The 13985-nt window shown below is 38.3% G+C and overlaps 2 protein-coding genes across 2 annotated transcripts; both read right to left on the bottom strand.

Moving 5' to 3' along the window:
- Window positions 1-2024: 2024 nt before the first annotated feature.
- On the bottom strand, window positions 2025-2954 carry LOC130836302 (olfactory receptor 7A17-like). The gene has a single exon (XM_057708362.1). The coding sequence runs from the start codon at window positions 2952-2954 to the stop codon at window positions 2025-2027; it is 930 nt and encodes a 309-aa protein (XP_057564345.1).
- A 5209-nt stretch (window positions 2955-8163) lies between these two features.
- On the bottom strand, window positions 8164-10179 carry LOC130836301 (olfactory receptor 7A17-like). Its single transcript, XM_057708361.1, has 2 exons — window positions 10142-10179; window positions 8164-9151 (listed from the first exon to the last, which is right to left on the bottom strand). The coding sequence occupies exon 2, from the start codon at window positions 9115-9117 to the stop codon at window positions 8164-8166; it is 954 nt and encodes a 317-aa protein (XP_057564344.1). The 5' UTR covers window positions 9118-9151; window positions 10142-10179.
- Window positions 10180-13985: the final 3806 nt, after the last annotated feature.

Genomic DNA, 13985 nt, shown 5'->3' with positions numbered 1-13985 from the left:
AATGTATTGTATACAGCAGAAACTGGCACAACAGTGTAGAGCAATTATATTCCAATAAATAGCTTAAAAAAAAGGAATCTATTGTAGAACACATGGAATGTAGGCGATATTTTATAATAACTGTACGTAGAGTGTAACCTATAAATATTGTACAAAAATTAAAAAAAAAAAAAAAACAAAACCAACCAACCAAGCAAAAAAACCCACCAAATCGGGTATGTAACTAACTATGTTATTACAAATTATGATAAATGTCATGGGGTAGAAGTGTTGGACACTATATGCAAAAAACGAACCCCACTCACAAATATTGGCCATTATGTATTTTATTTTATTTTTTATTTGTTTAATGATTCAACATGGTATTTGATATTTTTATTTTTTTCCACTTCTTTAAGGACTTTTATTGGGATACAACTGACATACAATAAACTGCATATATTTATTTATGTTTTTTTTAAGAACTTTTATTGCGATACAGTTAACATACAATAAACTGCATATGTTTAAAGTGTAAAAAAAAATTGGTAGTGATGAACCCAGTGACAGGGCAAGAATAAAGATGCTGTTGTAGAGAACAGACCTGAGGACACAGTGGGGGTGGGCAATGGGGAAGCTGGTACCAAGTGAGAGAGTAGCTCTGACATATATACACTACCAAATGTAAAATAGATAGCTGGTGGGAAGTTGCTGCATAAAATAAGGAGATAAACTTAATGATGGGTGATGCCTTAGAGGGCCTGGATAGGGAGGATGGAAGGGAGTTGCGGGAGGGAGAGGATGTGGGGATATATGTATAAATACAGCTGATTCACTTTGGTGTACCTCAAAAATTGGCACAGCAGTGTTAAGCAATTATATTCCCATAAAGAGCTTTAAAAAAAATTAAAAAAAAGAATCGCCAGGATAATTGGAGTGGAAATAGACTATGTATTTAATTGACAGGGTTCGGTTGCATGACTAACTGAATATGAATGTACTGAAAGACCAAAAATCATCTCACGGATTTAGATTTGGGTGACTAGGGGAGTAGCAGTACATTGACAAGATAGGTAGAAAGCAGAAATAATTTCAGCTCTGTCCAGTTTTACTCTGCAAATGAATTTAAGGTATAATACCTAAAAAAGACAACTTGGTAAAGTGATTAAGGCCATGGACTCTAGAATCTGACTGAGTTTTAACTCTGGCTTCTCCACTTTGTAACTTGGTGATATTGTCTTACTTAAAGACTCTGTGCCTCTTTTCTTTTCTCATCAGTCTAATAAGAATAAAAATAGTATTTGACTTACAGGATCATTTATTATAAAGATCAAATGAATTAATACACATAAAATTGCTCAGAATAGTGCTTGTACATAGTAATCATTGTATGTTAGCTGTCGTTACTATTTTTATCCTTTATTAGGGTATATTTTCCAAAATAATTCTGTGATTTGGGTATAAAACCTAGTGATATCAAAAAACTGAAAATGAGGCACAGAGTGTTCATTTAAAGGTAACATACTTGTTTAATCATAGTTGTATTATAAATTAATGCCATTTTCAGAACCAATGATGCTGTATAAGTCCATGCATTGAACAACATATTTATAAAAAATGTGAAGTCACCAAAGCTCATTACTTACATATTTGAGGTATATTTCAAAAATATTTTACCAGAAAACCAACACATTTGAATGATCACTTTTCTCCTTGAAAGATAGATGTTATAAAAGCAAAAAAGTATGAAATCCCATGAAGTAGTCAGTGTATAAAATACTATTTGATTATGAGTATCTGACAATTTAGAATCTAACTAGTGTACTTTTGGCTCTTCCAGGGTGTTTATCCTCATTATATATTAAGGAAAATTCTTGCAGTTTATTTGGAATAAAAAGTACATATAACTGCTAAAAAATGAATATCACAGGAAAGAAATAGGAGCAAATTTTATTCCACAATAATAAAATAATCACAATTGCTGGTTCAGAGGCTTTAAGCCATGAGACAATGCCATGTCATCACCCCCAGGAAAATTGAACCTTTTAACCTGGCCTGAAATAGAAAGTATTCAGAGCCCTCTTTATGTCTTTATTCCTCAGACTGTAGATGAAGGGGTTCAGCATGGGTGTGACCACAGTGTATATCACCGAGGCTGTTGCACTTGAGTGTGAGCTGTGAGTAGCAGCAGAGCTAAGGTACACACCTAGGCTTGTACAATAAAATAAGGAGACAACAGAGAGGTGAGACACACAGGTGGAAAATGCATTATACTTCCCCTGAATTGATGGGATTCTGCATATGCAGGAAACTATTTTAGAGTAAGAGTAAAGGATGCCAGCAAAAGGACCACCAACCATCAGTAAAGCTGCAAGATACATCATCATGCTATTAAGAAAGGCGTCAGAACTAGCAAGTTGTACCAATTGATACAGTTCACAGAAAAAGTGGGGAATTTCCAAATCTGGACAGAAGGACAATCTCAACACCATTAAAGTGTGTAACAAGAAATACATGGCATTCACTATCCAGGACATCAGCTCCAGCAGTCCACAGAGCCGGGGATTCATGATGACTGTGTAGTGCAGGGGGTGACAAATGGCCACAAACCAGTCATAGGCCATCACGCTCAGGAGAATGTCATCTAATGTTGCAAAGAGTATGTAAAAATAGATCTGGGTGATGCAGCCTGCATAAGTTATGACTTCACTCTGGGTCTGAATGTTCCACAGCATCTTTGGGATGGTGGTGGAGGTGAAACAGATGTCTACAAAAGACAAGTTTGAGAGAAAAAAGTACATGGGTGTGTGGAGTTGGGGGTCTGAGCTGACAGTCAGGATGAGGAGTAGGTTTCCAAACACAGTGATCAGGTACATGGAGAGGAAAACCCCAAATATGAGGGCCTGCAGTTTTGGTTCCTCTGAAAGTCCCAGAAGAAGAAAATTTAAAATATGTGTCTTGTTACATGGTTCCATGTTGTGGAGGTGACTACCAGGAAAAAGGAAAATAATGTGATTAATTTTCACACAAAAGGGCATAACTCACATAGTTTAAATACTAAAATTTCCATTTTGCTGTCAAGAAATTCATGTTATTATTTTATGTATGGAAAAGTTCTTCTTGACGTTATACTCCATTTCATCTCTGACTAGGAATTTTTGTCCCATTCTCAGCACATTTCCAAAGAGGTCATCTATTCTACAGTTTTAATGAGAAATTCCCTATGCATTTGGGAAATATATACTGAGTGCCAAACATGTCCCAAGTATATATAGGAAATAAGTAGAGAGTGCTGAAAAACAAATCTCCTGCAATCCAAGGATGGCAAACGATGATATGAAAATAAAGTATTATATGATATGTCAGGTGGTGACAGATGCCATGATGAAAACAAAACCAAGTATAAAGGAGAGAGACATAGGAGGTATTATTTTGTACTGAGTGTTCTGGTAAGGCCAGCAAACAAGATGATATTTGAACATAGACTTCAAGAAAGAGAGAGAAGGATCTAGTCAGCAGAAGTGTGTGCCTGGCAGAGGGAACACCCACTGCAAAGGACCTGAGGAAAATGCTGGTTCCATGTGTTCAGATCCAAACAAGGAAGCCAGTGGGGCAGAGGAATACACAAGAGGACGAGTGATTAGAGATGGTGTCAGGGATGCTGAGGAACAAGGGGGTCTCCCTGCTACAGCTAAAACTTCAGTTCACAGAGAATCCTTCCTTCACACATTCCTTGTACTTTTTTAATTGTGTTTCAAATGTGTCCTGTGAATTAAAACAAATCCCCTTCTTAATGACACTTGTTGATTTAATTCCAGCCTCTGTGTTATAAGGCACCTTAATGTATGAGTCCAGGTGCCTCTGCTTTAAGAACTGTTCTCAATCCACCAGGTGCAGCAAACAACACAGCCTCCTGGGCTGTGTTACTACCATGCATTTCTCACTCGTAACTACCATTTTTAGAAAATGAGTGGTTACATCTCAATCTGGTCAAATTGTATTATCTTTCCTGTAAAGACTGTATAAATGGTACCCAGAAATTCCAGTTAGTGAGCCTCTTGTGGACCAATACACTGGAGATTCCTTTTTAGTATGGTCCCTTTCTGCTCTGTATTTAAAGAAACATGAAAAGTATGAGAGAGAGAGAAATAGAGAGAGAGAAAGAAAGAGAAATGAAGTGGACATATGGACATTAGGGGAAAAATTCCCAATAAGATCAAATGGCCCCTGAGCCAATCTAATGAAGAAAAGCTTCCTTTGTTTGGCAACATTCCAACTCCAGTGACATCTCCTTGATGCCCAGGAAAAATATTAAAGAAAATATTTTTTATGAAGACAGAAACAGTGATATCTTCATGATGTGAAAGACCTTACAGATTGCATATGCCAAAAGAAAAATAAGCCAAGAGAATAAACTAACAATTCAAAATGAGAGATACATAAAACACAAAAAAAGTTCAGTATATTTCATATGAACCAGTAGAAGACTTCTTCTTCCTGAGGCTTTTCCCTTTTTGTCAACTCCTGTTAACAAATACTTTCCTTAGACTAATTGTCCACTTCTACTGGAAGCATTTTATGTCTCCCAGCAAACAACCACAGTGATATCTGACATCTGGGCTGTGCTAGATTGGCTCTCAGGTGACCTCAGGTACATGGTCTTGCTTCAGTCCTCTCTGATCCTCTCCTGAAGTGTCTGTTCATCTCTTGGACTCACCTGTGTGTAGAATTTGAGAGAAAGCTTTCCTTGTGGAAGTAAAATAATTGATGATGCGGACCAACGTTTTGTCCCCAGACAAGCCAACAGGAAAAGATCGAGCATCAGTACTCCTGCCAGATTTGGGACTGCAAATGCAAGGATCATGTCCTGTCCAACCAAAAACTGGCTCAGACTAAGGGACTGCAGCACAGGAGATATTTAGAGCTTCCTATGTCCGCTCATTAGGCATGTTTTCCTCGTTAATCCAACCTCTAAGTACGTGATTCCCTTGGAGACACTGGTGTAGACAGATAGAACTTTTTTTCTGCTGATTCTTTGTTCCTAGGAGACCACATTGTAAGGTAAGTGATTCAGGTTTTATTACTCCTTCTCCTTTAACTCTCCTGCTTCCATCTTCGAGTTCAAATTTTCCAAAAGTATAATATTGAAGATTTGTCTGTGTTTGTCACATGGGTCTTCAAAGCTTTGATTTGGTGGTGGGCCACAATCACTGAAATCTCTGGAAATTACTATTTCCCTCTTCAAAAAGGGGGATAACTTTTCTCCTTTGACATAAGATCTTGGATATTATACTTTCTGGATTCATGATGGTTCTTCCAAGCCAATTAGGAATTTCCTAGTTGTATCACAAGTTCAGAGCTGTCATTTAGTCCCTCAATACAAAGTACTTGTAATTACAAGAGAGAGACTTCGCTATTGCTATGCCCCATAAATTAGTTTAGCATATTATACTGATTGTCAAATTTAATTTTAAAAGCAATGAGTTCTATGAGGTAGTACTTTTATGAACTCCATTCTCCATTGTAGAAATGGAACTCAGAGGGATTTAATGTTCTGCTCAAAGGTATACCCCAGGCAAGGGATGGAGCCTGATTGGAATCTCTGAGTTCTGGAATTCTGGGGCAGTGATTCTCAACCAGAGATGATTTTGCCCCTCGGGTTATTTGGCGATATCTGAAGGGATGCTACTAATCTCCTGTAAACCACAGAATATCACCCAATACAAGTAATGATCCTTCCCCGAAGTTAATAGTATGATGGTGAGAATCCCTATTCTAGACCAGAATATCTATAAATTTACTATGCCATTGAGTCGAAACTACATTTATTGAATTTCATGGCCTTTGCCAGAAGTGTCATGGGTGCCTTTGTCATCACTGTTTGTGTCTCCAGTGTCCCTGGTGACTTGGGGCTGCCCATGTCCCTGCTGGAGCAGGCATCTCTACTAGGGGAAACAGAATGGTAGGCGCTATTGTCACGTCCAGGGTGACCTCAGTCGAAGGCTGCTCCACCCTTGCTGCCTGGTTCCCCATGGCTGTAGGAGATGCTGCATCCAGGAAGTCAGTGTCATGTGTGCCACCTCCACCTGTGCTACCAGGGTCTCTGGGCAATGGACTCAGAGGCCTCAAACATGAGGCTGGGATCAGGGGCACTGCCTCTGCTGTTCCCTGGTTTCACCTTCTCTATGTGTTCTAATCCACCCACCTTTAGATGTACAACTGTGTGAATCTCTGATGCCCTGATGTCCTGGGCAGAAAGACCTTTGTTTAGTTACTTGGCTTTATTAGTTGTAGATTGAATGGGTGAGACAAAGGGAGTGTTTTCTGCCACCATGGTGCTGATATCACCAATGATAAACTATTTTTTCCACAAGCTATACGATTGAAATACATATATAAATGAAGTAGACTGTCACATATTAGTGAAGAAAGAATTGAAACACAGCTGCATACAACATCATGGATGATACTTACAATTATAACACATAGAATTACAGGTGAACATAGAACCATGAGGAGCCCAGTGGAGATCAGACCAATTCCTGAACATAAAATCCCATTTCATAATAAAGGCATAATATTAAAACATTTATATTAGGATGAGAGGTTATTCAGAAATAGCTAACTGAATAAAATATAAAATTGTACAGAACTGAGGGCAATTATAATAACCTTCTCATTCTATGCATTTATTTTGATATATTTTTTTTAATTTTATTTATTTATTTATTATTTTTGGGGGGTACACCAAGTTCAATCATCTGTTTTTATACACATATCCCCGTATTCCCTCTATTTTGATATTTAAAGATAGCAATCAACATTATTGTGTTTTAGAATTTTATCACAGATAATTGTATTAAAAGTCAATCTATTTCAGTTTCCACCCAGGTAAGCAGGAGATTGGCAGACATGTTTGTTTGCACAAATTGTGACCCTGAACCACATAACCAGATAGGCGTTCAACCTCTCTAGTGAGTCATTGTTTGATCATGAGATATATACACACACATATACAGATATAAAAATTTGACCCCTTGAACAACACAGGGGTTGGGGCAATGACACCCTGGGTCATTGAAAATCTGCATATAATGTTGCAGTTAACCCTCCTTAACCACAGTTCCACACCCTCTGATTTGGTGAACCATTTTATAAAATTATATAAACTGCCTTGGTTGTCACTTGTACATGTTTTCATATGAGTAAATCATCTGATGACTAGTCTTTCAGGAAAACAAGGGGGAAATTACTTGGTAGGATATATATCATTTAAGAAGAAATTATTTCTAAAAAAAAAAATCCATGTCAATACATGAAAAAATGAGAATTTCCAAAATATTTCATATCCAGAGTTTGGAAAAATTTGAAGTAGAATAAAGCACAATTAAAAAAAAAAGCCTATATCGTAGACTGAGAAGAGAGCTTAATAAACTGAATTACTGGATTTTTATAGAAAACTTGAATTAAATAAAATGGAAATCCCGGGAAACAAAGAGAAGGAGCAAATTTTATTCCACAATGAACAAAGAATCACAATTTCTGGTTGCAGGACTCTGTGCCCTGAAAACAAGGGCACTTCATCATCCCTATGACCTTTGGCCCTTTTGTGACTGCAATCCCATTAGATCTCTTCAGAGTCCCCTTTATGTCTTTTTTGCTTAGACAGCAGAGAAAGAGATTTAGCATGGCCGTGGTAGTGATAAACAAAGAAATGACAAATAAAAGAGTGATGAACTGTGATTTCATTTTTTACTTTCTTATGAAATTGTGCAGGTGACTTTTGTTGCCAAGTAAGTCTTTCTTCTTCCAGAGGCATAGTACAACTTGTGATTTTTCTTTTAGTAAAGTGAAAAAAAAATTGCTCTGTATAAAATATGTTACTTCAGGAAAAATCATACTTAAGAAATGCATGAAGTGTCCTAAGTGGGAATTTTCATATATTTCACTTAAAGTTGGAAATCAGTATAGGGAAGTAGAAAAATGGCAAAGAAAAAAATCTTAGATAACAGAGAACAGAAAGCTTAGTCAAGTGAGTTACTTAACTTGTATAAAGCAGTTGAAATTAAATAAATGAAAATACTAGGCACTAAATTGAAGGAACAAGTGGTATTTCTACAATCTGATCAGAGAATCACAATTTTGTCCTCTAATGCGCTGAGCCCTGCAATAACCGACATTTCTTCAGTCCCAGGACAACTGGTTTCTTGTAGCTGCCATCCAAAAGAATTTTCTTAGAGCCCTCTTTATGTCTTTATTCCTCAGACTGTAGATGAAGGGGTTCAGCATGGGTGTGACCATAGTGTACATCACCGAGGCTATTGCACTTGAGTGTGAGCTGTGGGTAACAGCAGATGTAAAGTACACTCCTAAGACTGTACAATAAAATAAGGAGACAACACAGAGATGTGATGCACAGGTAGAAAAAGCTTTATACTTCCCCTGAATTGATGAGATTCTGCATATGCAGGAAACTATTTTAGAGTAAGAGTAAAGGATGCCAGCAAAAGGACCACCAGCCATCAGTAAAGCTGCGAGATACATCATCATGCTATTAAGAAAGGTGTCAGAACTAGCAAGTTGTACCAATTGATACAGTTCACAGAAAAAGTGGGGAATTTCCAAATCTGGACAGAAGGACAATCTCAACACCATTAAAGTGTGTAACAAGGAATACATGGCATTCACTATCCAGGACATCAGCACCAGCAGTCCACAGAGCCGGGGATTCATGATGACTGTGTAGTGCAGGGGGTGACAGATGGCTACAAACCGGTCATAGGCCATCACGCTCAGGAGAATGTCATCTAATGTTGCAAAGAGTATGTAAAAATAGATCTGGGTGATGCAGCCTGCATAAGTTATGACTTCACTCTGGGTCTGAATGTTCCACAGCATCTTTGGGATGGTGGTGGAGGTGAAACAGATGTCTACAAAAGACAAGTTTGAGAGAAAAAAGTACATGGGTGTGTGGAGTTGGGAGTCTGAACTGATGGCCAGGATGATGAGCAGGTTTCCAAACACAGTGATCAGGTACATGGAGAGGAAAAGCCCAAATACCAAGGGCTGCACTTCTGGTTCCTCTGAAAGTCCCAGAAGAAGAAATTTTGAAATTTGTGTCTTATTCCCTGATTCCATGTTATGGAGGTGACTACCAGGAAAAAGGAAAATATCATGACTTATTTTCATACAAACTGGTGTAACACAAATACCTAAAATACTGCAATTTCTATACTATCATCAAGTATTTGATATTAATATTTAATGTATAAATTCTCCTTCAATGTATTCCCCATTTCATCTCTGACTAAGAATTTTTGCCCCATTTTCAGCATATTTCGAAAGAGGTCATACATTCTGTAGTTTTAATGATAGATTCTTTCATGCATTTGAGAGGAGATATTGAGTGTCAATCATATTCTAAGCACACGTAGGCAACAGCTAGAGAGTGCTGAAAAACACATTTCCCTAGGATAATCCAAGGTGATATTCAAATTAAAATATAATATGTCAGAAGGTGACATGCTATTTAGAACTAAAATGCAGTTCTACCCTCTTGCACTTTTGGTGGAATGTAAATTGGTACAGCCACTATGGAAAACAATATGGAGTTCCTTAAAAAACTAAAAATAGAACTACCTTATGACCCAAGAATCCCACTCCTGGGCATGTACCCTAAGAAAACCATAATCCATAAAGAAACATGTACCACAATGTTCACTGCAGCACTATTTACAATAGCCAGGACATGGAAGCAACCCAAATGCCCATCAACAGATGAATGGATAAAGAAGATGTGGCCCATATATACAATGGAACATTACTCTGCCATAAAAAGTAATGAAATTCAGTTATTTTAGTGAGGTGATGGACCTAGAGTCTGTCATACAGAGCGAAGTAAGTAAGCCAGAGAGAGAAAAACAAATACCATATGCTAACATGTATATATGGATCTAAAAAATGGTACTTATGAATCCAGTGGCAGGGCAAGAATAACAATGCAGATGCAGAGAACAGACTTGAGGACACTGGTGGGGCGGGGGGGAAGCGGAATCTGGGACGAAGTGAGAGAAAATCAACAAAGTGATTCACTTTGTTGTACAGCAGAAACTGGCCCAACAGTATAAAGCAATTATATTCCAATAAAGATCTGAGGGAAAAAAAGAAAAAGAAAAAAGAAAAGGAGAGAGAAAGGAAAGATAATAATTGATGTCATTTTTACCACTCTTGATGGTGTGGATTGTTTGTAATGACTCTCCTCATTACTCAGTTGAAATTCTGGACTAGGATCACTAATGCATAAGTTTAGGTCCATAATTTAGTACTTCTTTACATTTTTCCTAATCTGTTAACTATAAACAACTAAAACATATGTGGGCAGCATTATACAAATACTAGTATTGCCACTTCTATTTAATAAAATATCATTTTCCTTACTTCTGACAATATTTATTTAGTGATGCAGAGACTCAGTTCATTAGTAAAGATAAACAGCAAGTCTGGTAAGTAGTATGCTAAGTAAGAACACTGGATTGTAATCTGCAAAGTGAGCTATTTCATAAACTGTGTAAGCAGACAACTCTACCAGTTATAGATATACTGCCTCTCAGATCCAATTTTACCCTTCCTTGCCTGCTCTACAAAAATGTATCTAAGTTCTTTAAATATTTTTCCTTTCCTAACCTTGTGAGTGTGCTTTGTCGGTGAGGATTCAGACATCATAGGAGGAAGACATTCTCCTTGCTGGTGACTGTGTGTGTGTGTTTGGCAGGCTCCTGCAGTGTGCCTGGTTCTCTAAGGCGTGGTTCCTGCAGCTCACACAGCTGCCCTGCTGCCCAGCAGCTGAAGCACAAGCCTCTTCTCCCGTGCCCAGCAGCCAGCTGCTACCTCCAGCTCCCACCACACACATGCACACATACCCACACTGTGTGGTTTATGTAGAAGGGTGCCTCGCGTGAGACAGCCTCCCAGTGAACAGCTCCCCTGGCACCCTAGAGTATAGATTTCCAGCAAGTTTTACTGACACAGCTCTCCAGCAACTTCTCTGCCATTCATTCATTCATTCACTGGCTCACTGGCTGTGCTGTGTTCCACAAGGACTGGATCCCAGTGCAGAGGCTTAAGGAATTCTTCCCTGGGCACTCTCCATCAGCCCTAGAAGTTGTGGTTGCTCCTATATTTGCTTATTCTTATCTAATTTACAATTCTCTTCTTATCGGTTACCCCCTCATTACTCCAATCTCCTGTTACAGTTAATAATTCTTTATGTTAATTTTTCCTATTCAAAAATAAAATGAAACAGTTCTAAAGGTATACGGTGGTGTTTTCTGCTGAGTGTTCAGGTAAGGCCAGTAAACAGGGTGATATTTGAACGTAGACTTCAAGAAATAGGAAGAAACTGTATGATATCAGGAGAACAGGATGCCTGACAGAGGGAAAGACCTCTGTAAAGGACCTGAGGAAGATGCTTGTTTTATACGTTCATATCAAGCCAGTGGGGCAGAGGAATAAGCAAGACAGGGAGTTATTAGAGATGGTGTCAGCGGATGCTAAGGAACAAGGTGACCTCCCTGCTACAGCTACAACTTCAGTACACAGAGAATCCTTCCTTCCATATTGTTCCTGCACTTTATGAATTTTGTTGCAAAGGCATCCTGTTTATTAAAACAGATTCCCTTCTTAGTACCATCTGTTGAGTGAACTCTCACCTTATTATATCATCTTAATATATGAGTCCAGATGCCTCTGCTTTGAGAACTGCTCTCAGTCCACAAGTCACATTCACAGAGACACACCATGTTCACCTGGGTTGTGTAAATAACATGCATTTCCCACCCAGAAACACCCTTCTTAGGCCATGGGTGGTTATAATTCAAGCTGATCAGATCAGATTACCTTTCTCCTAAAGAATGTTTAAGTGATACCCCAAAATTCCAGTTCATCTGCTTCCTATGGAATAATAAACTTGGGGTTCCTTTTTGGCATGGCCACATTCTGCTCCATATATAAAAAGTGTGCGAGAGAGAGAGAGAAATGAAATGGACATATGGACTTTAGGGGGGAAATAATAACTTCAAATGGCCCCTGATACAATGTGATAAAGAAAATCTTCCTCAATTTGGCAACATTTCAACTCCAGTGACATCCCCTTGATGTCCAGGTAAAATGATAGAGAAAAATATACTTTTTCCAAGAACACAAACAGTGATATATTTCTAATGTGAAACACCTTACAGATTGAATATCCCAAGAGGAAAATAAGCTAAGGGTATAAAGTAACAATTTGAAAAGAGAAATATACAAAATACAACGAAAGTTGGATATCATTTATACGAGGTGATAAAAGACTTCTTTTTCCTTAGGCTTTTCTCTGTCTACTCTTGTTAGTTGATAAGACCCTTAGACTTATTGTCTACTTTAAGGGAAGCATCACCTTCTCCCATTTCTTTTTCTAACTGAGCTTTTGTAACATCACCTACTCATCAACACGGGGAATCCAATTTCTTAGTGAAATATTCCCTTTTTCAGCATCATAGATAAATATGTTACTAGGAAAGCCATCAAACAATCACAGTGATCTCTGGCCTCTGAACTATGCTGGACTGGTTCTCAGGTGACCTCAGGTACAAGTTCTTGGCTTCCTTACTCTCTGACCCTCTCCTACAGTGCCTGTGAAACTCTCAGACTCACCTGCATGGGAACTCTTCGAGAAAGGTTTCCCTGTAGAAGTAAAATTTCCTTCCTCAATGACTGACAATGCAGACCAAAGTTTTGTCCCCAAGCAAGACAACAGAAAGAGATCAAGAATTGTTCTCCCAGCCAGATGTAGGACGGCAAAAGCAGCAACCAGGTCCTGTCCAACCAAAAGTGGCACAGGCTGAGGGATTGCAGCACAGGAGATATTTAGAGCTTCTTACATCAGCTAATTAGGCATGTCTTCCTCTTGTTACTACAATCTCTAAGTACGTGATTTCCCTTGGAGACACTGGTCTGGGCAGATTTTTTTCCTGCTGATTCTCTATTCCCAGAAGTTTACATTAAAAGTTAGGTAAATTCAGTTTTTATTACACCTTCTCCTTTATCTCCCCTGCTTCCAAAGCTCTAAGCCTCTCAGTACCTCATCATATCTCTGAGTTCAAATTTTCTCTCAAGTGTAGTATTGAGGATTTGTCTTGCCTAGGTCACATGGGCCTTCAAAGCTTTGATTTGTGCTAGGGATACAACCACTGAAATCTCTAAAAATTGCTATTCACCTCTTCCAAGGCAAGATGACTTTGCTCCTTTAATATAAAGCCTTGGGAAAAAAATATATAAAGGCTTGGGTATTCTACTCCTTGGATTCATGATCCTTTTTCCAAGCCAATTAGGAATTTCCTATTTACATCAGAAGTTAAGAGCTGTTTTAGTCCCGCATTATAAAATATTTGTAATTATAAGAGGCCTATTAGGTATTTTTATGCCCCATAAACTTGCTTAGCATATTATAGAGATTGTCAAAGGTAAGTTATAAACAATGCATTCTATGAGGTAATATTTGTATGAACTCCATTCTCCATAGTAGAAATGAGACTCAGAGGGATTTAATGTTCTGATTAAAGGTATAACCAAGTAAGGGATGGAGTCTGTTTGAAACCTCTGAGTTCTGGAACTCTGGGGCAGTGATTCTCAGCCAGAGATGATTTTGCCCTCGGCGTATTTGGCAATATCCGAACAGATGCAGCTAATCTCCTGTAAGCCACAGAATAGTACACAGTACAAATAATTACCCTTCCTCAAAGTCAACAGTAAGTTGATGGAAAACCGTATTCTAGACCAGAACATCTATAAATTCACTGTGCATGCAAATCACCAAGGTTTATAGTTCAAATGCAAATTCTGATTCATCGGCTCTCTAAAGGGCCAAGGGACTACATTTCTAACAGCTACCAGGTGTACTTGATGCTGCAGGTCCTGTTCTGTGAGTCAGAGTTTGGGTAGCAAGGCTGTGGTCCTGTGTTAGAGTCAGG

Source organism: Hippopotamus amphibius, chromosome 15 (assembly GCF_030028045.1).
Source record: "Hippopotamus amphibius kiboko isolate mHipAmp2 chromosome 15, mHipAmp2.hap2, whole genome shotgun sequence".
Classification (NCBI taxonomy): Eukaryota; Metazoa; Chordata; class Mammalia; order Artiodactyla; family Hippopotamidae; genus Hippopotamus; species Hippopotamus amphibius.
Note: the sequence above shows the minus strand (reverse complement) of the source record. Positions and strands in the feature narration are given on the sequence as shown.